Genomic DNA, 18,057 nt, shown 5'->3' with positions numbered 1-18,057 from the left:
AGAGGCAACTCCATCACAGAGGAAGGAATTCTGCTCCCTACTGCCTTTCGACTCGGGACTGCAAGCTCAGCTTTTCTGTGGTTCACCAGCTGGACAGCCTGCCCCAAAGACCAGACTTTCTGGCTTTCATAAGCTAGTTCATTAGGACAAACCACTCCCTCTATAATGCTGCAGGTTCTCTGCACACATTCCAGTGAGTTTTCTGTATAACGGTAGGACCCCAGCATCATAAAGCCTGCTGCACTGTGCTCCACATAAAGCTCAGTGTTTTTCATGGGCATACGACCAGCTGAGGACAATTCCTCATTAAACACCTTGAGTTAAATTTAGTTCCCCTGCCCTTCTTTCATTAAATACTGTTAGTAGCCTCCACCCAATGCATTAACCAAAGCCACTCCCACACATCACCACATTCCTTCTTGGGGACTGGCCAGCTTTTGCTCAGTGGGGAATCACTGATCTAGTTCAATGTACCAGTTCTTATAGATGAAGAAACTGAGGTTTTGAGAAGTGTTACCCTCAGTACTGACTTATTAATGGCCAAATAAATAGAAATATTTAAATATAAACACAATGTTATAAACTAAATTAAAATGTTCATTTATAATTGAACATATAATGCTGAGCACATGATAAATTGACCATTTAGTAGATAAAGTCTACAATTCTCTTTTACATATCTTTATGGTACTTGAAGTTAGCACATAAATTGTCCCCCATCTTTGCTCAGGGATATGGCCATCCTTCACTTGGGGCAATTTGGTCATGTTAGCTTGCTTGACAGACCTTATAAGACTCTTCTTTAGTAGTGCTCAGAATAGGGACCACGGCCCAAGCTTTCTGGACAAAATGCCCTTGTTAATTCTCAAAGCACAGGTGAGCAATAGAATATTTTATGGAAGGAGATAGGAGGTGACAAGAGGAAAGGGGAGGGGATGGGATGCTGAACCCTGAGTTTTCTACTAAGAAAAAGAAGTTGCCTTGCAATGAAAGATAGCAAAGTCAAGACCAGAGGAGAGCAGAAGTGAGAAATGAAGGGGCCTTATCAGAGGTCTAGCTCAAGTTTCCAGTCATCTCTGAGACCCACGCAAGGTTGAGCTACTCAACCCTTCCTACACGAATATCCTTTCAACAAGCCCCTTTTACTTAGGTGAAAGCTGGTTAGAAGTACATTTCATTTACAATAAAAGCATTCTTATTTTTTTTCCAAAATAAATGCCGCTACACTTCTAAATAACTATACAATTCTGTAACACAGTAATAGTCACACTCTGGCATAAAATGAGGGTCCTCAGCAGAGGTCATGGCCCTCAGCTGTGCCACCAACAGCATCTATGGTGGTTTCATGAAGAATGTCCCCCCCTAGAGGCCTGTGCGTTTGAACACTTGGTCTCCATTGGTGGCTCTGTTTGAGAGGGCAGTGGGGCCATCAGGAGGGTGAATTTTGCTGGGAGTTGTACATCCAGGGACAGGCTTCTAGATCTTTCAGTCTGGTCCCCTCTTCCTTTCTTTCGCTGCATCCTGGCTGCCAAGCCTACCTCGTCATCCTGCTGCCATGCCTTCCCCACAGGGCAGACTCTTTCATCTTAGAACTGTGTGAAAAAAAAAAACCCCTCCTTTCCTAACTTGCTTTTTGTCATCTTTTTTTTTTTTTTTTTTTTTAAATCACAGTAACAGAAAAGTAACATTTGCAGTGTCTCATCTGTAAGGAACTGCTCTTAGTCAGACCGGAGGCGTGGTTACATCCTCATTTTCATCACTGCCGCTGTGGCCATCCAGTTACTCATTTTGCAAAAGTAATTTTAGCTTATTAATATTTCAAAACTCCCCTCCTTCCAGGGACATGCTTTCTGAAATGCCACTCCTGCTGTTGACCCCCACATATAATTGAGGTTCTGTACTTGCGATGTTAACACTGGAGCTGATATCGATAATTTCATATGCACCAGCAGGGAATAGATAGCTTGCCAGGCCTTATTCAAAATGTATTGACAGGTGGCAGTTCTGGGCCTTTGCATTTGGCAGTGAATAAGATCCACATGTCAGTGAGTAACGGTTCTTGCCACCAAGGCTGATGACCTGAGTTAGATCCTTGGGCCCTACGTGGCAAAAGGGAACACTGACTCATGGAAGTTGTGGCATATATGTACACACACACACAGAGATACACACATACACACATATGCATACACACATACATACATACACATATACACATACACACATATACACACACACACATATACACACATACATATATGCATAGTAAAAGGTTTTTTTTTTACTATGTTAAAAAAAGGAAATGTTTTTTAGAGGTTCTTTTCACCCTCAAGCTCCCTGGAAGGATGTCCACACTCAGACTATTGCTGGCCTCTGTTAATTAAAACAGTTATTTGATGATGAAGAGAAAGAAGTGGGGAAAAAATGAGATAAAGCCAGCGGGAAAGAGAATTTAGGCTTTAAAGAGAAAACTAGAACATTTAGAAAGGTCACCATTTTCCTATTTATCCTGAATCACCGATCAGAGGAGCTGCTGTGGAGCCTGAAGCACTCGAGGCTTCCGTGAGCTGTGCGCCACGATGAAGCAAAGCAAATGCTCACGGGCTCATTTCTGCTTGTGCAGGCATATGGCCTCATACTCAGTGTGAGCTTCAAGGGAGAGGGGTGTGGATGGTGTCCTCCTCCCACTACAGGAATCATGAGCAACTCCCCCACTCCACACATACACCCAGGTTTTCAAAAGAAAGAATAACAAAGGGAAAGTGTTCACCAGCATTGCTTAGAATGCTAGCTTAATGACAGCCCTGCCCTAGTCCAGCCTAGGTCACACACCTGGGAGGCACAGGGGTGGATGCTGGCCATCCACTCTGACTGCAGTCTACAGCTCATATCATTTGAAAACACCAACGTCCCTGGACGGTTATTTCAATGCCAGGTGTCAGTTTGCTTTTAATCCTCCCTCTACTTGACTGTGCTTGATTTTTTTTTTTTTTTCAAAGATGCCCCTCCTGGTCCCATCTACTTACCTTTGAACCGGATCCTGTTCTCTCTCTGTCTCTTTGCCCCTTGATCTGGCCCATAGCTAAGGCCACTCTGAGGTCACCAGCTTTCCTTGCTTAGCAGTGTCTCACATGCTCTATGCAGTGAGCAGGGAAATGACCCCAGTGCAAACGTGACCACTCCCACACCCTGCCAACCACATGAGGGAGAAAACGCCTCACACTTACCTCAAACTGAAGAGAGAATTTGTAGTCAGAGTCCTTGGCCATATCCTTGATGTAAGAATCAAAGTCGTCCAGCTGAACAGGGCTTTGTGAAACACAAAGAAAGGGTGCTTTAAAACCAACATAACTGGCAGTATGCTGGTTAGCATGTGCAAAGCTTGAGCCTTGATCACCAACCTCAGAAGAACCAAGCAAATATGAGAGAGTCATGGAAACATACGGGGAAGAAAGTCAAGAGTCTGTCCCAAGGCCACAGGGCAGTAGAGCTCTGACAACAGCCCAGGCAGAGTAAGTCCTGGTTCAAAAGTGTTCCCACGTTAACCTTCTCTTTCCAAAACACCAGCTAGAGATGTGCTCATAGCCCAACACTCTAGTAGGAGCTCTTTTCTGGCTGCAGGTTGCTGTAGTGGGGCATCAATCTCTAAGCGGGATTTAACACTTCTGCGTAGCACCTTGTTATTAGGAAAGTAGAAATGTGTACAGTGAAGACAGACCAGATTTGTGGGTGTGAAGAAACAAAACCAAGAAGAAGGGAGATGGGACGGAAAAGGCTGGCACAGAGGTAGTATGGAGATGCAGGGAGAACACGTGTGTGTGTGTCTGTGTGTGTGTGTGTCTGTGTGTATATGTCTATGTGTGTGTGTGTGTGTGTGTGTGTGTCTATGTGTGTGTGTCTATGTGTGTGTGTGTGTGTCTATGTGTGTGTGTCTATGTGTGTGTGTGTGTGTCTATGTGTGTATGTGTCTGTGTGTGTGTCTGTGTATGTGTCTATGTATGTGTCTGTGTGTCTGTGTGTGCCTGTGTGTGTGTTTATGTGTGTATGTGTCTGTGTGTGCCTGTGTGTGTGTCTATGTGTGTATATGTCTGTGTGTGTCTGTCTGTGTGTATGTGTGTATGTCTGTGTATCTGTGTGTGTCTGTGTGTGTCTATGTGTGTATCTATGTGTGTGTCTGTGTGTGTCTATGTGTGTGTCTCTGTGTGTGTCTATGTGTGTGTCTGTGTGTGTGTCTGTGTGTGTGTCTATGTGTGTGTCTGTGTGTGTGTCTGTGTGTGTGTCTCTCATGATGGGGAGAAGGACAGGCAGGGTGGCTGCAGGCAAGGAGACAGAAAGCAGGGGTCTCAGAGTCCAGACCTTTATGCTTCTTGTTTCTGCCTGGGAGACATGTCAGATTGTCGCCCACTGCTTTGTCCTGTGACTCTCTGTTCCTGGATACTCTAGCCAATCCTTCTATAGCTAACACCAAAACCCACCAATGTTTTGGGCAACAAAGCCTTTCCCTTGCTGTTCACAACATCCCACCAAACGATCTGCTCTTCTTGGCCAGTAGGTCTTTTCCCATGGTGTGTGACAATACGCCACTTACTGATTTTAGACAGATTTTGGAAAAATTATCTTACTGTGTCCTGAAATTATAATCCACTCAAGACCGAATAAGATATTTTATCTTAACATTTCTTTTCAAATATCTGATGGAATATCATGTTTTCTCTTCTGTTAGCAATAATATCACCAGAACCACACTGCCTTTTTCAACTGATAATCAGTGTTCTATCCTTAGTAAGAATCAAGATTGAATCCTATTTATAAAGAATGTCTCACTCCATATATGCACTACAGAATTTTAATCAAGAAAGGTCCTGGAGATGATAATCTCCTAAGCCTCTGAAATCATATTAATGGATGCTTAATCTCCACTCACCGGAATCTTAGTCTTATGACTTAAGAGTTCAAGAGGTAAGTGAGAGCACAGGCTAGCTAATTATCTTTCCTGTTTATTACGGAGGACTTCAGAGGTGGTATTATTAAAGTATTAATTTTGTCATCAGCTAGAGTAAGAACCTTTCCCCGGAATAAATGTAGAATTTAAAAACATGAAAAAGAGCAGAGCCTTTCATTTACCTTTATGAACATATTAGATGGTCATGTGTCTGGCGTGCCACATGGCCTCTTTCTGTAAGTCCTAACAATCTATTCTTCCTAAGGTTTCAAAGAGAAGAGCTGATGTTTTTCCTGACACTGGTCCTGTGATAAGCATCTTTAGTAGTCTCTCCATCCCTGTGCATCAACGACACATGCTGTGCTTTTCAACACACACCCACTTCTTTGTTTTGTTCTAGGTAGCTGAACCGGACACAGCCTTGAGTTAACTGAGACTGGAATCTCAGGTCAGGGGTTACCCAGAGCAGACTGGCCCAAGGGTAAACCTGTGGGGAGTTGTCTTGAACATTTCATTGCTGTAGAAATGTGGGTGGCACAGTGGTTCTCTGGGTTCTGTGGAGTTCCTGGGCAGGTGATTCTGGTCTACTGTAAGAAAGCTCGCTAAGTATGAGTTGCAGCAAGCCAGCACAAAGTGTTGCTCCATGCTTTCTGTTTCAAGTTCTTTTTTGTTTTGTTTTTGAGACGGGGTTCTCTCTATGTAGCCCTGGCTGCTCTGAATGTGCTACATTAGACCAGGCTGGCCTAGGACTCACAGATAGCCACCTGCCTCTGCCTACTAAGTGCTGGGATTAAAACTACATCTGGTTCCTGCTTGAGTTCTTGCCCTGACTTCCCTCAGTAATGTCCTGTGACCTGGAAGATGAAACAAACCCTCCATCTTCTAAGTTTTTCATCCTGGCAACAGAAAGTCTCAGTTTGGAATGTTCAGACCCTAGGATAAAACTCTCTAAGTCAGTACCATGGACTTACTTGGTCAGTTTCCTCTTCTTTAAGCCATTTTTACTCCTGAAAATTGAAAAAAATACACTTACCAAGATAAAAAGTTGATTAATATGACTAAACATTAAAGAGCTAAAGAGCTTTAATTTTTCTTAAGCAACTCTATTTAATTTTTAATAAATACCTCAGATTTGTTAAATTAGTTTTCTTTGGTAAAAGATAACAATTTCTGATTAATTTTAAGAAACTCTACTAGGTCGCAAGAATACACCTGCATTTTATATTTCCCACTTGCTGAAAACTGAGTTATAGAAATACATTGCTGACTCCTGACGATTACCTTACTAGAATGTTTTATTAGTAAGAGAAGTATCCACTTCCCAATTTCCAGAGTCTATAGACAAGAAAGAAGAGTCGGGCAATAAAGAACAAAGGCCAAGAAGGTCGGAAGTTGGATCCTTAATCACAGACTACCTTTCCTGTTATTTCTGCAGGTGGTGTGAACTACGTGGGTGTGTGACTCTGCCAGTGGTGTGAATGGTGTGGCTGGTGTGGGCGTATGATTTTTGCAATTCTCCCATGTACGTATGCTTTTAATAAATATGAAGATAATAAATTTTATTTATGTTAAGCATAAATAAAATAAACTATACAGCAGGAAGAACCACAAGACAATCAGGAATTATATAAATGTTATATTCGTCGTGATTTGGCTATTTGTATTTGACAAACTTGAAGTAAACATTACTCCTATCTTGTTGAGTCTAAAATTCTGAATGAAAATCAATATCTATCATATCTCATTTCTATTAAACATCTTAAAACGTCTATTTAGATCTGAAAACATCTTAACCCCTAACCAACTAAATTTAATTCAATCCCATCAGAGACTTGAGAAGGAATAAAACTTAAATATCTGAGTGAAAAGGAAGTGCAGGTTAGCAGCACTTCCAAAATGAAAAAAGTGACAGAGATAGTTTGCTGCTTAAACAGTCACCCAAAACTCTCTATAACATTGGAGCATCATCTTCAGCCTTCTGGCCCAATATCGCTGACAGACATATTTGTGAGCTAGGAGCTATTGAGATCTTGCTTACTCTGTCTTGGCAGAGTTTGGCCATCTACTCTGCCTGCATCTAAGCTTGCCCATTTTTAGGCAGAATTCTGTCTGTGGTAGAAATGAGGACATTTTGCCCAGTGGCTTGTTTACCACATTTGAAACCATCTCCATAAGGAGATTCTTTGATGCTCATCATCTTCTTTGAGGTAGGCTGGGTGTTGCCAGAAGTTAACCTGTCTTGTTGTCAAAGAATCTTTAGAATAATAAAACCATCTTTAAATGCCATATTCTGTAGGTCTCTGAGACTTTTGAAGACCTTATATATCTCTAGAATCATATTTATCTGTTAAACCTAGGATATATACTCTTGTGATAAAAATAGACTAGTAATTGACATGACCATGATTTGATAAACTAACAGTTAGCTTGTATTACTTAATTATTCTAAGCAGCCCGCAATAGTGCTTTCAGGATATTAGAAGTAAAGCTTGTATTATAATTGAGTTGTATGGGCACAATACCTCATATTACAGTATATATATATATATATATATATATATATATATATATATATATATATATAATTTGTATTGATAATAATCTTAAATTTGAACTCTATACCAATATATCAAAATTAAACTTATTTTACATCAATGTACAACCTTCTATACCAATGAATTAAAAATAATCTTGTTTGTGAGTAACAATTAAGGCCTTAAGTTGAGGAGTAGATTCAATAATCTACTTCCTGTTGAGCATAGACAGTGAACACCATGGTGGGTGGTCAATGAAAGCTTATCATGTTGATTGAAGGGAAATGTCTTAAATTCCTATTATCCTCACAGTTTCATTTACTGAGTCAATTTTGCAAGTTACACATCTTGTATTCTTTTCTATTATATAGTTTTATATATAGCATGAGCACAGAAGCAAGGCTACCTGGGAAATGGAGGGCCACTAGCAGGAGGGGGAGGAAGGATGGTGAGTTGGATAAAGAGGTAAGTTTGTTCAAAGCATGTGATGCACTTGTGGAAAATATTTTCATGAGTGCCAAGAGCTGCTGCCTCAGCCAGTAAAAGGTCTTGCTGACAAGCCCGAGAACCCAAGTCCAGCCCTCTGAACTCAAGGTAGAAGGAGAAAACTGAAGGCTGTCCTCTGGCCTCAACATGTTCACTGTGGTGTGAACCTGGGGTCATAACACACACATGCGCACACACATGCACACTCTCACACAACCACACATGCATATACACTATACCAAGTACACACACACACACACACACACACACACACACACACACCTCACTGTGTTCAATGAATGCACACCAGTAAAAGGAAAGATTATGCACTATTCTCAAACTGTCTAAAGCGGGCTGATGACTTGGTCCTTGACATGGGCTTGTGGGATCCTGGGAAGTGATACTTGGGGATGGAGAGGAGGCAGTCACGTCGGGGGTCACAGGGAAGCGTCCAGGGCACTGTGTGGAGTTCCTGGGTTCAGGTAGTTTTTAATTTCTTTCTGCTTCCAAGTGAAGATGCGCCCTGCTTTCCTGCTTCTTTTCTGTTCCCCTGTCCCCATCTTCTTTGTCTTTTCTTCTTAGACTTTAGAAGAAACACAGCTCTTCCCCATCAGTTGAGGAACACTGATGTTGGACATAGCTGTGTCACTTAGGATGCCAAAACCTAAGGAAACTTCTGAGGGTCCTCACTTGGTTCGGCTCTCATGTAGTATGCTAACTCCAGGAAGGCTGCACAGCCGATTGTCAGCGCGGTAGGAAGCAGAAGGCCAGGGCAGGTGGCTGCAGCTCTATACTAGGATCTGGAGACTGAGTATAAACAAGAAACTCTTTCCTAGCCACATAGACTGTAAACAAAATCCCAAACAAAGGGGTGGGTGCAAAAGAGAGATGCTGAATACATCCAAGCAGAAATGGTGAGCTGGTACTCCTCCATAGCTAGTGGGGCAACAGGGGGCGTTGCTAGGGAGAGGAGGTGGGGGGGCATTACAGGAGGACCAATGCATATTTTGTTTCCTTTTAATCCCATTTGTTACTGAGTGACCTTTGAGCGTGATGTAAAGTTCCACTGAGTATTTTGCATGGCGTGCTGCGACCATGAGGTATGTGTATATGATTTGTGGCTGCTCTCAATGCTCCATTTAGATTCTGCTGAATCTGGAGTGTCCCTGTAAAGCTGTGGAGTACGCCAAGACTGAAGGATGGCAGACCACAGCCACGTGGAGAGCATCTCTCTACATTTTGAGTGCTGTGCTAAATGCACAGCCGCCATGAGTTGGGAGTGGAGAATTCATTTATGAACATTTAGGTTAAGGCTTTACTAGTAAGTCATACTGTACATGATGGGATAAGCAAGTATGCACAGGTAATGGTAAAAGAACTGAGCAAAGATTAGGCCTTCATTTTTTCAGTGATAAAGAATACCCAACCAACCAACCAAATGAGCATCACCCATCAGACAAACAGACAGGCAGACAAATGGACAGATAGATAGACACACACATATGCGCATGTGCACACACACACACACACACACACACACACACACACAGAGAGAGAGAGAGACAGAGACAGAGACAGAGAGACAGAGAGAGAGAGAGAATCATACACATTTTGTTTTTCCCTTTTTACTTATGTAAGACAAGGTTAAAATTCCCAGTGGCTTAGAGAAATTAAGGCGAATTCTTTCTAAATTCTTTAGTCTAAGAAAAACAACCACCCGGCAGTCTGTTCCTCAGCAGAGCCCAAGGCACTGATGACAGAGGTGTGGCTACGCGGGGTGTAAAATTAAGTACAGAATCATACACATCCCCAGGTTCATATGTGAGGCTGTCTCATCTGCTCAACAAAAGCCGCCCCAAAAAAATCTGAAAAAGGCCTTTTAGGTTGCACCCTACTCCAAACATAGCACGCGGCAACCATGTGTACGCTTGAACACTGTAGCTAATGTCAACCTGTGCTGAAACACCAACTGTTTAGGAGTTAGAGCCAAAGCTTGCATGCTTGAGTATGGCGTGCAGGTGGCTATGGGAGACAAAAGCAGCAGCAGTGAACTTAGGTCAGAGGAGGGGAAGCTCCAAGAGCATTAACATCAGGAATCCCCGCAGAAGCCAACCTGACAGGCCACTGGTGCCCATTGCAGACGCTATCACTTGGCAGAACTACACGATACTGTCTGACAGGATCTCTCCATTTCCCCTCAACCTTCTAGAGGTATCCGAGGGTGGGAGCAAAATCAATAGAAACCCATCTCGTCAAGAAAGCCTCACTTCTGGAGGAAGTTGGCTAATGCTTTGAAAGCCCCTGGGAGTGTAACTGTGCTGTTTGGGGCTGTTAACAGCATAGATGAAAAGAAACAACAAATGCTTCTGAGGGAGGCTTAGCAAATGCAAGCTGACAGAGGGATTCGCAGATCGAAGAATGGAGAGTGCAAGCTGTTTTCTCCCCCCTTGATGGGATGTGTGAAGGTTTTAGAATGTGACAACAGAGGCCCGGTCTCTTATCTTGAACAGTCTCTTCTCACCTCGAGGCAACTATTTACAGTCTCAGGATGTTCTTCTAAAAACAATAGGGCATATCGCTCCTCTTAACTAGGCTTTCACACTGTCCATAACGGTCCTTGAAGGGGCCAGCAGGACATTAAGGAAGACTCGCAAGTTGTGAACTATAGAAAATAAGAAGATCTGAGGAACTGAGAGGGGAAAAGGACAGAGCACTGTCCACAGCTTCCTTTTGTTTTAACCTGAAACCTATGTGCGGTGTGCACTCTACCGCTCTTTCCCCCGCCCCTCCCCCGCCCTGCCCTTGCATCCTCTGGGTAGGTAGAACCCCTGAGGATGACCAGCAGGTGTTCTGCTTAAAGGTAGTACAGGGTGAAGGTCCAGGTGGGATTAACATGTACCTACTTATACTGGAGACTGTCTGATGCTACAGGACACACTGAGTTGATGAGGACGAAGTCTTAACCTCAAAGTCACAGCAACCATGACAATGGCAGCGAGGTATTGGTGACCTTGTTTAAAAGAATTCCCTCTAGAATCTTTAAAAAAAAAAAAAAAGGACTGTACAAATTCTGTAGCAATCCTCGATACTGAAGAAATCCCTTTTCAGTTTCTTCCTTTGTATCTTGATATCATGAATAACATCACCTGTATTCCTTCTGCCCTCAAAGAACTAGAAGAATATTTGGCCAATGACTTCTATGCATAAATAGCTGTATAGATTTTGCCATCCCACTCTCCCCTTCCCCCTCTCTGTCTCTGTCTCTCTGTCTCTGTCTGTCTCTCTCTTTGTCTCTCTGTCTGTCTGTCTCTGTCTCTGTCTGTCTGTCTGTCTCTCTCTCTCTGTGTCTGTCTGCCTCTCTCTTACACACACACACACACACATACACACACACATACAGAGCCACTTACTCTATTCCATGAAATACTTTTATTCTTCCTTCCAAGTCTGCTTCTCTTTGCTGACATTCCAGGTAGCTGTTTTATTATTTACTACCTAAGCAACACACGTGTTAATACTTAAGGACAATGAATGTGTGTGTGTGTGTGTGTGTGTGTGTGTGTGTGTGTGTGTGTGTGATTTTTGTCAGTTTCCTTCAAGACTGGCTATTTTTCAGATGGCTTTGGGGAGAAAATAATTTTGGATTTTCTGGCCTAAGAATTCAAGTTCCTTATCATAATTAGTATCATTTTCATTACAGCATAGCAAAAGCCAAGAAGGTTATATTTCAAGATTGATTATCCATGCAATTTAGATAGTAAGAAAATAGTAGATTAAAGGAAGGTGCTTTTTCTCAGTTCAGAGGAGAGTGGCGACTTTCTGGGCCCGGAACCTGTGTTTGTTGTATGGTGGCTCGTGATATCAAGGCCTTCATTCTCCTTAGCGGCAACCTTTCTTTTCTTTTGGTTAATGATTCTTATCTTTAAATCATGTGTATATGTGTGTATGTGTGTATTGTGTACGTGTGAGGGTGTGCACATACGTGCAGGTGCATGACAAGGGCACTGTGTCTTCTGGAGGTGCAGTAAGGGCATTGTGAGCTGCCTCACTGTGAGTTCTGGGAACTGACTTTGGGCCCTCAGCAAGTGCAGCTTTAGCTTTTAGCAGGCAGCTCAAAGTTCTGTTTCCTGTCTCTGGAAGGATTATCACATGCTTCAGACTGTGAGGGGATTACAGAAGATAGCTGCATAGAGCAGCTTATGTGCAGTCAAGTACTCAATAGTTAGAGTTAAGGTTGGCATACAAGCAGGGGTCTCCAGATTTGGGGCGTCCGTCCTTTCTACAGTCCTGCATTTACCTTCTCGGGAATAAGGAGTTCTCTCATGTATGGGGATGGGAAGAAAAATGGGGTTCAAAGATGGGAAGCTAACTGACAAACTCTAAGAAGACAGATGACAAGGACACAGGACAGAAAAGCACAGGAGAACCACAGGAGTTTTCACTGAGAAGACACTGTAGACATCTGGGTTCCATTCACTGGCTCAATGCCTTTCCATCTGCTCCATCATCCTAAGTGCTACGAATCACATGAAATAACCAGCAAGGAAAAAAAAAAAAAACCAAGCCCCTTAATCCCATTTTGTTTACTTTCTGCAAGCTGACTGTTAAAGACTTTGTGTTGGGTAAATAGTAAAAATGAAATCACTTACCAAGGGTTAATATAAAATGCCAAAAGATAATCAGTCCAAAGACATGAAGGCAGCAGGGTTAAGAAAGCAAACACACTCCTACGCCTGTGAGCATTAATAAACAACAGATGCAAAGATGAAACCATGGTAAGGGTTAGTAATTCAGTTGTGAACAGATTATCAGTAAGTTACCTGCCAGGGTCAACTCATACCACAGTTAAATATTCTCCGTAGGCTTCAAACGGGAGGCTTGCAGGCTAGATATACTATGGACAGACATGGCTTCTATTCACACAAATCCTCACTGTGATCCCAGGTAGCTCTCAACTTATTTGACACCAATTCATCGGCTATTAGGAGATCTCTTTTTTTTATTCAGTTCACTGAGGATCATTGGCTGGCTGGGGTCTTATGTTTGGCCACCACCCCTTTCAACCTAATATAAGTTAAGAAGCCTGGTAGCAGGACATTAGCTCGTGTGAGTGGATAGAGATGGTCGGATCTCTTACGCGGGCTCCAGGATGGACCAGGCTGTGTGCCACATCCTTGGCAAGCTGAGCCACTCGCTGTACCTTCCAGTAGTATTTCCAACTTAAACTGTAGCGGGTTTTCTAACCCTATTCCTAAAGCACCAATTCAATATGCTACTTTGTCTCATTTGTTCTAAATCAGCAGGTCGCCCATGGCCTTGGGTTCTTCATTGGTTCTTATTAGGGTGGAAGTAAGGCACTAAGCAATTTCATTTTAGTTCTAGTTGAGATAAAAAAAAAATCTGATTGGAACCCAATTTCAGGTATTCACGTAGCACTCAAGACAGTGGCTGGAAAAACATTCTTAGATGCACTTATAGTTAGTGTTAAAACTAAAGGAAAGCTATCCTCGTGTGTCACTTTAGTGAGAGCAAATCCGCACTGAGGTGTTGAATCTCACTCCCCCAGAATACGCTGCTGCTGGTGAAACTAAGTTTGCCATAAGCTACAGGAGAATTTGCCTGATTTCATAGAAAGGTCATGAAGGAAAATCTTCTCTTTGCGTCTAGCTTTCCCAAACTGGCCTGTAAATCTTACAAATTGTGACTAGCCATGAAGTTCATCAATGCTTCACTGTCTAGGGTCATGGGTACAACTGGGACAGCGTCACGAAGAGCCTCATGCTACTGCTTTGGGGACCCAGTCTTTTAAAGGTGAGAAATGGGGCTGAGAAGACTCCTAACATACTCAAACAAACCTCATGTTTCTGAAATTGTCAGCATCAAGGGCTTATACATTCTCTTTCTTCATAACTTGATTGATCATATTTTAATAGGAAAACTCTATTCATACTAAAATTTTAAAATGACCCAAACTGCAACCATATCAAACAGAGTCCCATTTCAACCCTCTTTTCACTAACTAGAGTGCCTATCACCCACACTCAGAGAGGGAGAGTACATATTTTAAATAAAGTTGTCTGTGTGTGTGTGGGTTTTTTTTTGTTTTGTTTTGTTTTGTTTTGTTTTTTACTTTACTGAGTTTGTAGGTTGAAATTTCTGATCTCTTACATCTGTTTCATTAACATTAGCCGCTTTGGGTTCATTTAAACTCTCTTATGGCTGTCTGCCCCTCTTTGTTACCATTTACTCACTGTTAGCGGAGCATCAGCACAGCTGTGGGCCCTTTGCATGACTTTATTGGTCCCTTCCCCTCTGCTTAAGAGCTGTAGAGGGACCCACTCACAGAAGCCACTCTGGCCCATGGGAATCCACTCATTGATTGCCCACCGAAATAACGAGGGGACAACCAGAAGAAAATGACCAAAGCCTAAAGACAATGCAGTCAAATTGGAAGCCTGTGACCTCTGGCTAAGCCAGCAGGAGACACAAGCCAAGGTAATACTCACCAGCTGTAAGGGAGTTTCCCTTCCCTCTCCAGGGATGCAAAGTTGACAAACGTGCCTGCTCCACACTCCCTGTGTGAAAGAGACAAAAATCAAGGTGACTGACTGACTGACAGAGCTCTTTACCTGAGATGATCTGCAGAGCCCTTACCCAGCTTAAAACAGTGGGGGAGGGATAATGTGAGTTTTGTAATATTCTCTTTTGTATATAATGCCTAAATAGAGAAAGATTAAAAAAAAAAAAGTAACTGTCTACAAAGAAATGCCTCACAGAAACATAACAAATCAAAGTCTGAGCCCAAGCAGAGTCAGTCCACAGTCTTTGCCTAAAGGTGCCCAGGACTCTGAAATCCATCGGCAGGTCTAGTGCTGAGCCTCTGCCATTGCTCCTGTTTTATTGCATGCTTCCTCTAAGTTCAGTATTCCACCACGCTACTGTCATCTTGTCTACTAAATACAGGCTGCAGTCACCTCACACAAGAACATGAACTTTCCCTAGCTTCCGGGCCACCAGACTTTAGTTTTCTTTTTCCTCCACTGGCAAGCTCTCACCAGTCTCTTTCTGTTACCTACTTTTCTGGAAACCTCTCTCTCTCTCTCTCTCTCTCTCTCTCTCTCTCTCTCTCTCTCTCTCTCTCTCTCTCTCTCTCTCTGTTTCTGTCTCTCTGTGTAACATGCATGTATATGTACAAGGATTTAGGTGCCTGTACACATATCTATTTAGGCCAGAAGAGAACTTACACAGTCCCATTCTATAATACTCTTTAGTTTTTTTCACTTGAGAGAGACTTTCTCACTAAATCTGGAGCTGGGCTGGTTACCAGAAAGCCCGCAGCATCTTATTCTCTCTGCTCTCCACAGTGTGTGTGTGTGTGTGTGTGTGTGTGTGTGTGTCTGTGGTTGGCTACGGAACCTTACCTAGATTTTCATGTAGGTCCCTTGGATTTGAACTCAGGTCTTCAGGCTTGGGCATCATGCACCCTTACCCACCAAGTCATCCCTCCAGCCCCTCTTCCTGGAGTGGTTACCATTGGGCTGCACACAGCCTCATCCAAAGTGTTCTCTCCCCCGCTGCTCGCTCTCTCTCTCTCTCTCTCTCTCTCTCTCTCTCTCTCTCTCTCTCTCTCTCTCTCTCTCTCTCTCTCTCTCTCTTCAGAGCCAGGGTTTCAAGGCCCTCTTCTCTTACAGATGGATGTCCTCTGAGTTCCACAACTCTATTGCTTTAATACCATATATATGCAAGTACGTTTACATTTCTCTCTTTAGCTAAGATTGTGTGCTGGACATCAGGATTGCAGAGCCAACTGTCTCCCCCAAACCTGCATTTGCAGCGTCTCAAATCCTCTCTCCCAAAAGTGGGATCTCGATGTCCCCTGACTGACACATATGCCTGCTGCCCTCTCTCTCTCTTGCTGATGGCAACACTGCCCTTCCTGTTGTTAGGGAGCAACCCCTGTGGCTATCCTTCATGCATCCCCTTTATATATGGGGGTTCTCAGCCAATCCATGGCCTCTGTTTTCAGGGAATAGGCAGAATCTGGCCATGTCTTCCCTTTGCTGCTAACACTCGGGAGTAGATATTACAGTGTTTTTTTTCCTAGAGCAGTAGTTCTCAACCTTTCCAATGCTGCAACCCTTCAATACAGCGCCTCATGCTGTGGTGACCCCCAAATATACAATTATTTTCATTGCTCCTTCATAACTGTAATTTGCTAGCCTTATGAATTGTAATGTAAACAGCTGATATGCAGGATATCTGATATGTGACCCCTATGAAAAAATTGTTCCACCCCCACAAAGGGGTCACAAACTGTAAGTTGAGAACCACTGACCTGGATACCCCTCCAGCTCATGTGTTCCCTCATTTCATCCCTCCAATGAAGCCTGTTTCCTTCCTCAGAGTGAAGGCATCAACACTCATCAGATCCCACTAATCTGCTTCACACTCTGCCCTGGCTGTGTGTTTCAGTCAGAGTAGAAGCCGAGGGTGCTGCCATGATTTCTGGAGCCCTGTGTGACCTGCATCACCATTCACCCTCCCCTTTCCCTCCTCTGCTTTCACTGTACTGGCCTTTCAGCTAGTCTTTGAGTGCATTAGCTATGACTTTGCGGCAGGGCCTTTGCCCTGAGCATCCTTTACAGAGGGTGTGTTGTTCCCACAGATACTGTTCGCCATCCTCGCCATGCCTTGCCAGCCTCTGCTTTAAAGGCTCCTAGTGGTACCCACCCGCCTTTCAGGGAGTCTCCATATTCTGGCACTGCCAATCTCCACTATTTTCTACTGTGACCTTCTAACACACTATGGGGCTGTAGTTTTGTCTCTTCGGTGTTTTTCTGTCTCCCCTGTGGCAAGGCAAACTCATCAAGTGTTGCCAGGGGCAGATGCAACCATACACTCAGCACTCAGGGCAGTTGCTACATAGCAGGTGTCCTTAGGATTTGCTAAGCAGATGAATAAAGTTTTGGTGACCTGCACAAGCTCAGAGAGTTTGTAAGTCCAGACCTTCCTTGAGGAGAGCAGTGCTATCCTCCTGTAGCCCTATGTCCAATGCCCCTCACCATCCTAAGAGTTATTGCAATGCTAACTTTAATAAGCTGGTGGCTGTATTCTTCACAGGTGACCATTAACTTCTATTGTGATGCTCCACTGTCATCCTTGTAAAACTTGTGTCAGTTTGTCATTAAACAGATCTACTCCTATTTTTGTTGCTAATTGGATTGTAAACTCCTACTGGACTTGATGTCTTTCTATCTGTCTGTCTATCTATCTATCCTTTCTCTCTCTCTCTCTCTCTTTTTTTTTTTTTTTTTTTTTTGGTGTGGACAGGGTCTCACTCCATATTTCTGGCTGGCCTGGAACTCATTACATAGACAAAACTGACTACAAATTCATAGAGATCAGCCTGTCTCTGCCTCCAGGGTGCTGAGATTAAGGGCATGGGCTACCACCCCAGATTTATTTTTAATATACCATATAAGACATTGCTTAAATCATGATGAGAGGACAAATTAAAAAAGATATCAATTTGTAATCCAGCTGGCCAAATATACAACTATGCATTTGAAGCACATTTCTCAAATGCAGCGGTTACCAAATGAGCAGCAATGTCTTTCAGAGCACTGGTAGATTATTCTGGCAATGTGAAGAAGGTTGAGAATGTGTGTAAAAAAATGACTCGAGGTTTATCACAGTGGTAGAGTGCTTGCCTGCATAGCACAGGCCATTGTCATGATGATCATCATCACCATCATCACCATCATCACCATCATCATCATACCATATGTATGCGCACCTGCGCGCATACGCGCGCGCGCGCGCGCGCACACACACACACACACACACACACACACATACACACACACAAATGAACAACAGCTCTTTTCTTACCTAGCCATCTGCAGGTGTTTCCTTCGGAGAATGACAAGGGTCACTAACAGCAGTCCAATTAAAAGTGTGCTGAGGATAGCCAGCACCGAGATCACCACCACGTTAGGGTTCACCTCTGTAACTAAGAAAGGAGCCACATGTTGCTACAGAGTACAGGACATGGACACTGACAGCCATTCATAGCCTTTCATCTGCCCTTACGGA

The 18,057-nt window shown here is 43.2% G+C and overlaps 1 protein-coding gene across 3 annotated transcripts in view; it reads right to left on the bottom strand.

Moving 5' to 3' along the window:
• Window positions 1-18,057, bottom strand: part of Ptpro (protein tyrosine phosphatase receptor type O) — a 195,376-nt gene that overhangs the window by 23,504 nt on the left and 153,815 nt on the right. For 2 of the 3 annotated variants that reach the window (XM_051155511.1, XM_051155509.1), the window contains 5 exons: window positions 17,854-17,974; window positions 14,469-14,537; window positions 12,612-12,695; window positions 5,914-5,949; window positions 3,228-3,309 (listed from right to left, as the gene is read on the bottom strand). In XM_051155511.1, coding sequence (XP_051011468.1) covers window positions 3,228-3,309; window positions 5,914-5,949; window positions 12,612-12,695; window positions 14,469-14,537; window positions 17,854-17,974 — 392 coding nt within the window. The remainder of the gene's footprint in view (window positions 1-3,227; window positions 3,310-5,913; window positions 5,950-12,611; window positions 12,696-14,468; window positions 14,538-17,853; window positions 17,975-18,057) is intronic. The other variant, XM_051155510.1, reaches the window with a different exon arrangement.

The sequence above is a fragment of the Acomys russatus genome, chromosome 13, assembly GCF_903995435.1.
Source record: "Acomys russatus chromosome 13, mAcoRus1.1, whole genome shotgun sequence".
Taxonomy (NCBI): domain Eukaryota; kingdom Metazoa; phylum Chordata; class Mammalia; order Rodentia; family Muridae; genus Acomys; species Acomys russatus.
This window is presented reverse-complemented; position numbering and strand designations above follow the sequence as displayed.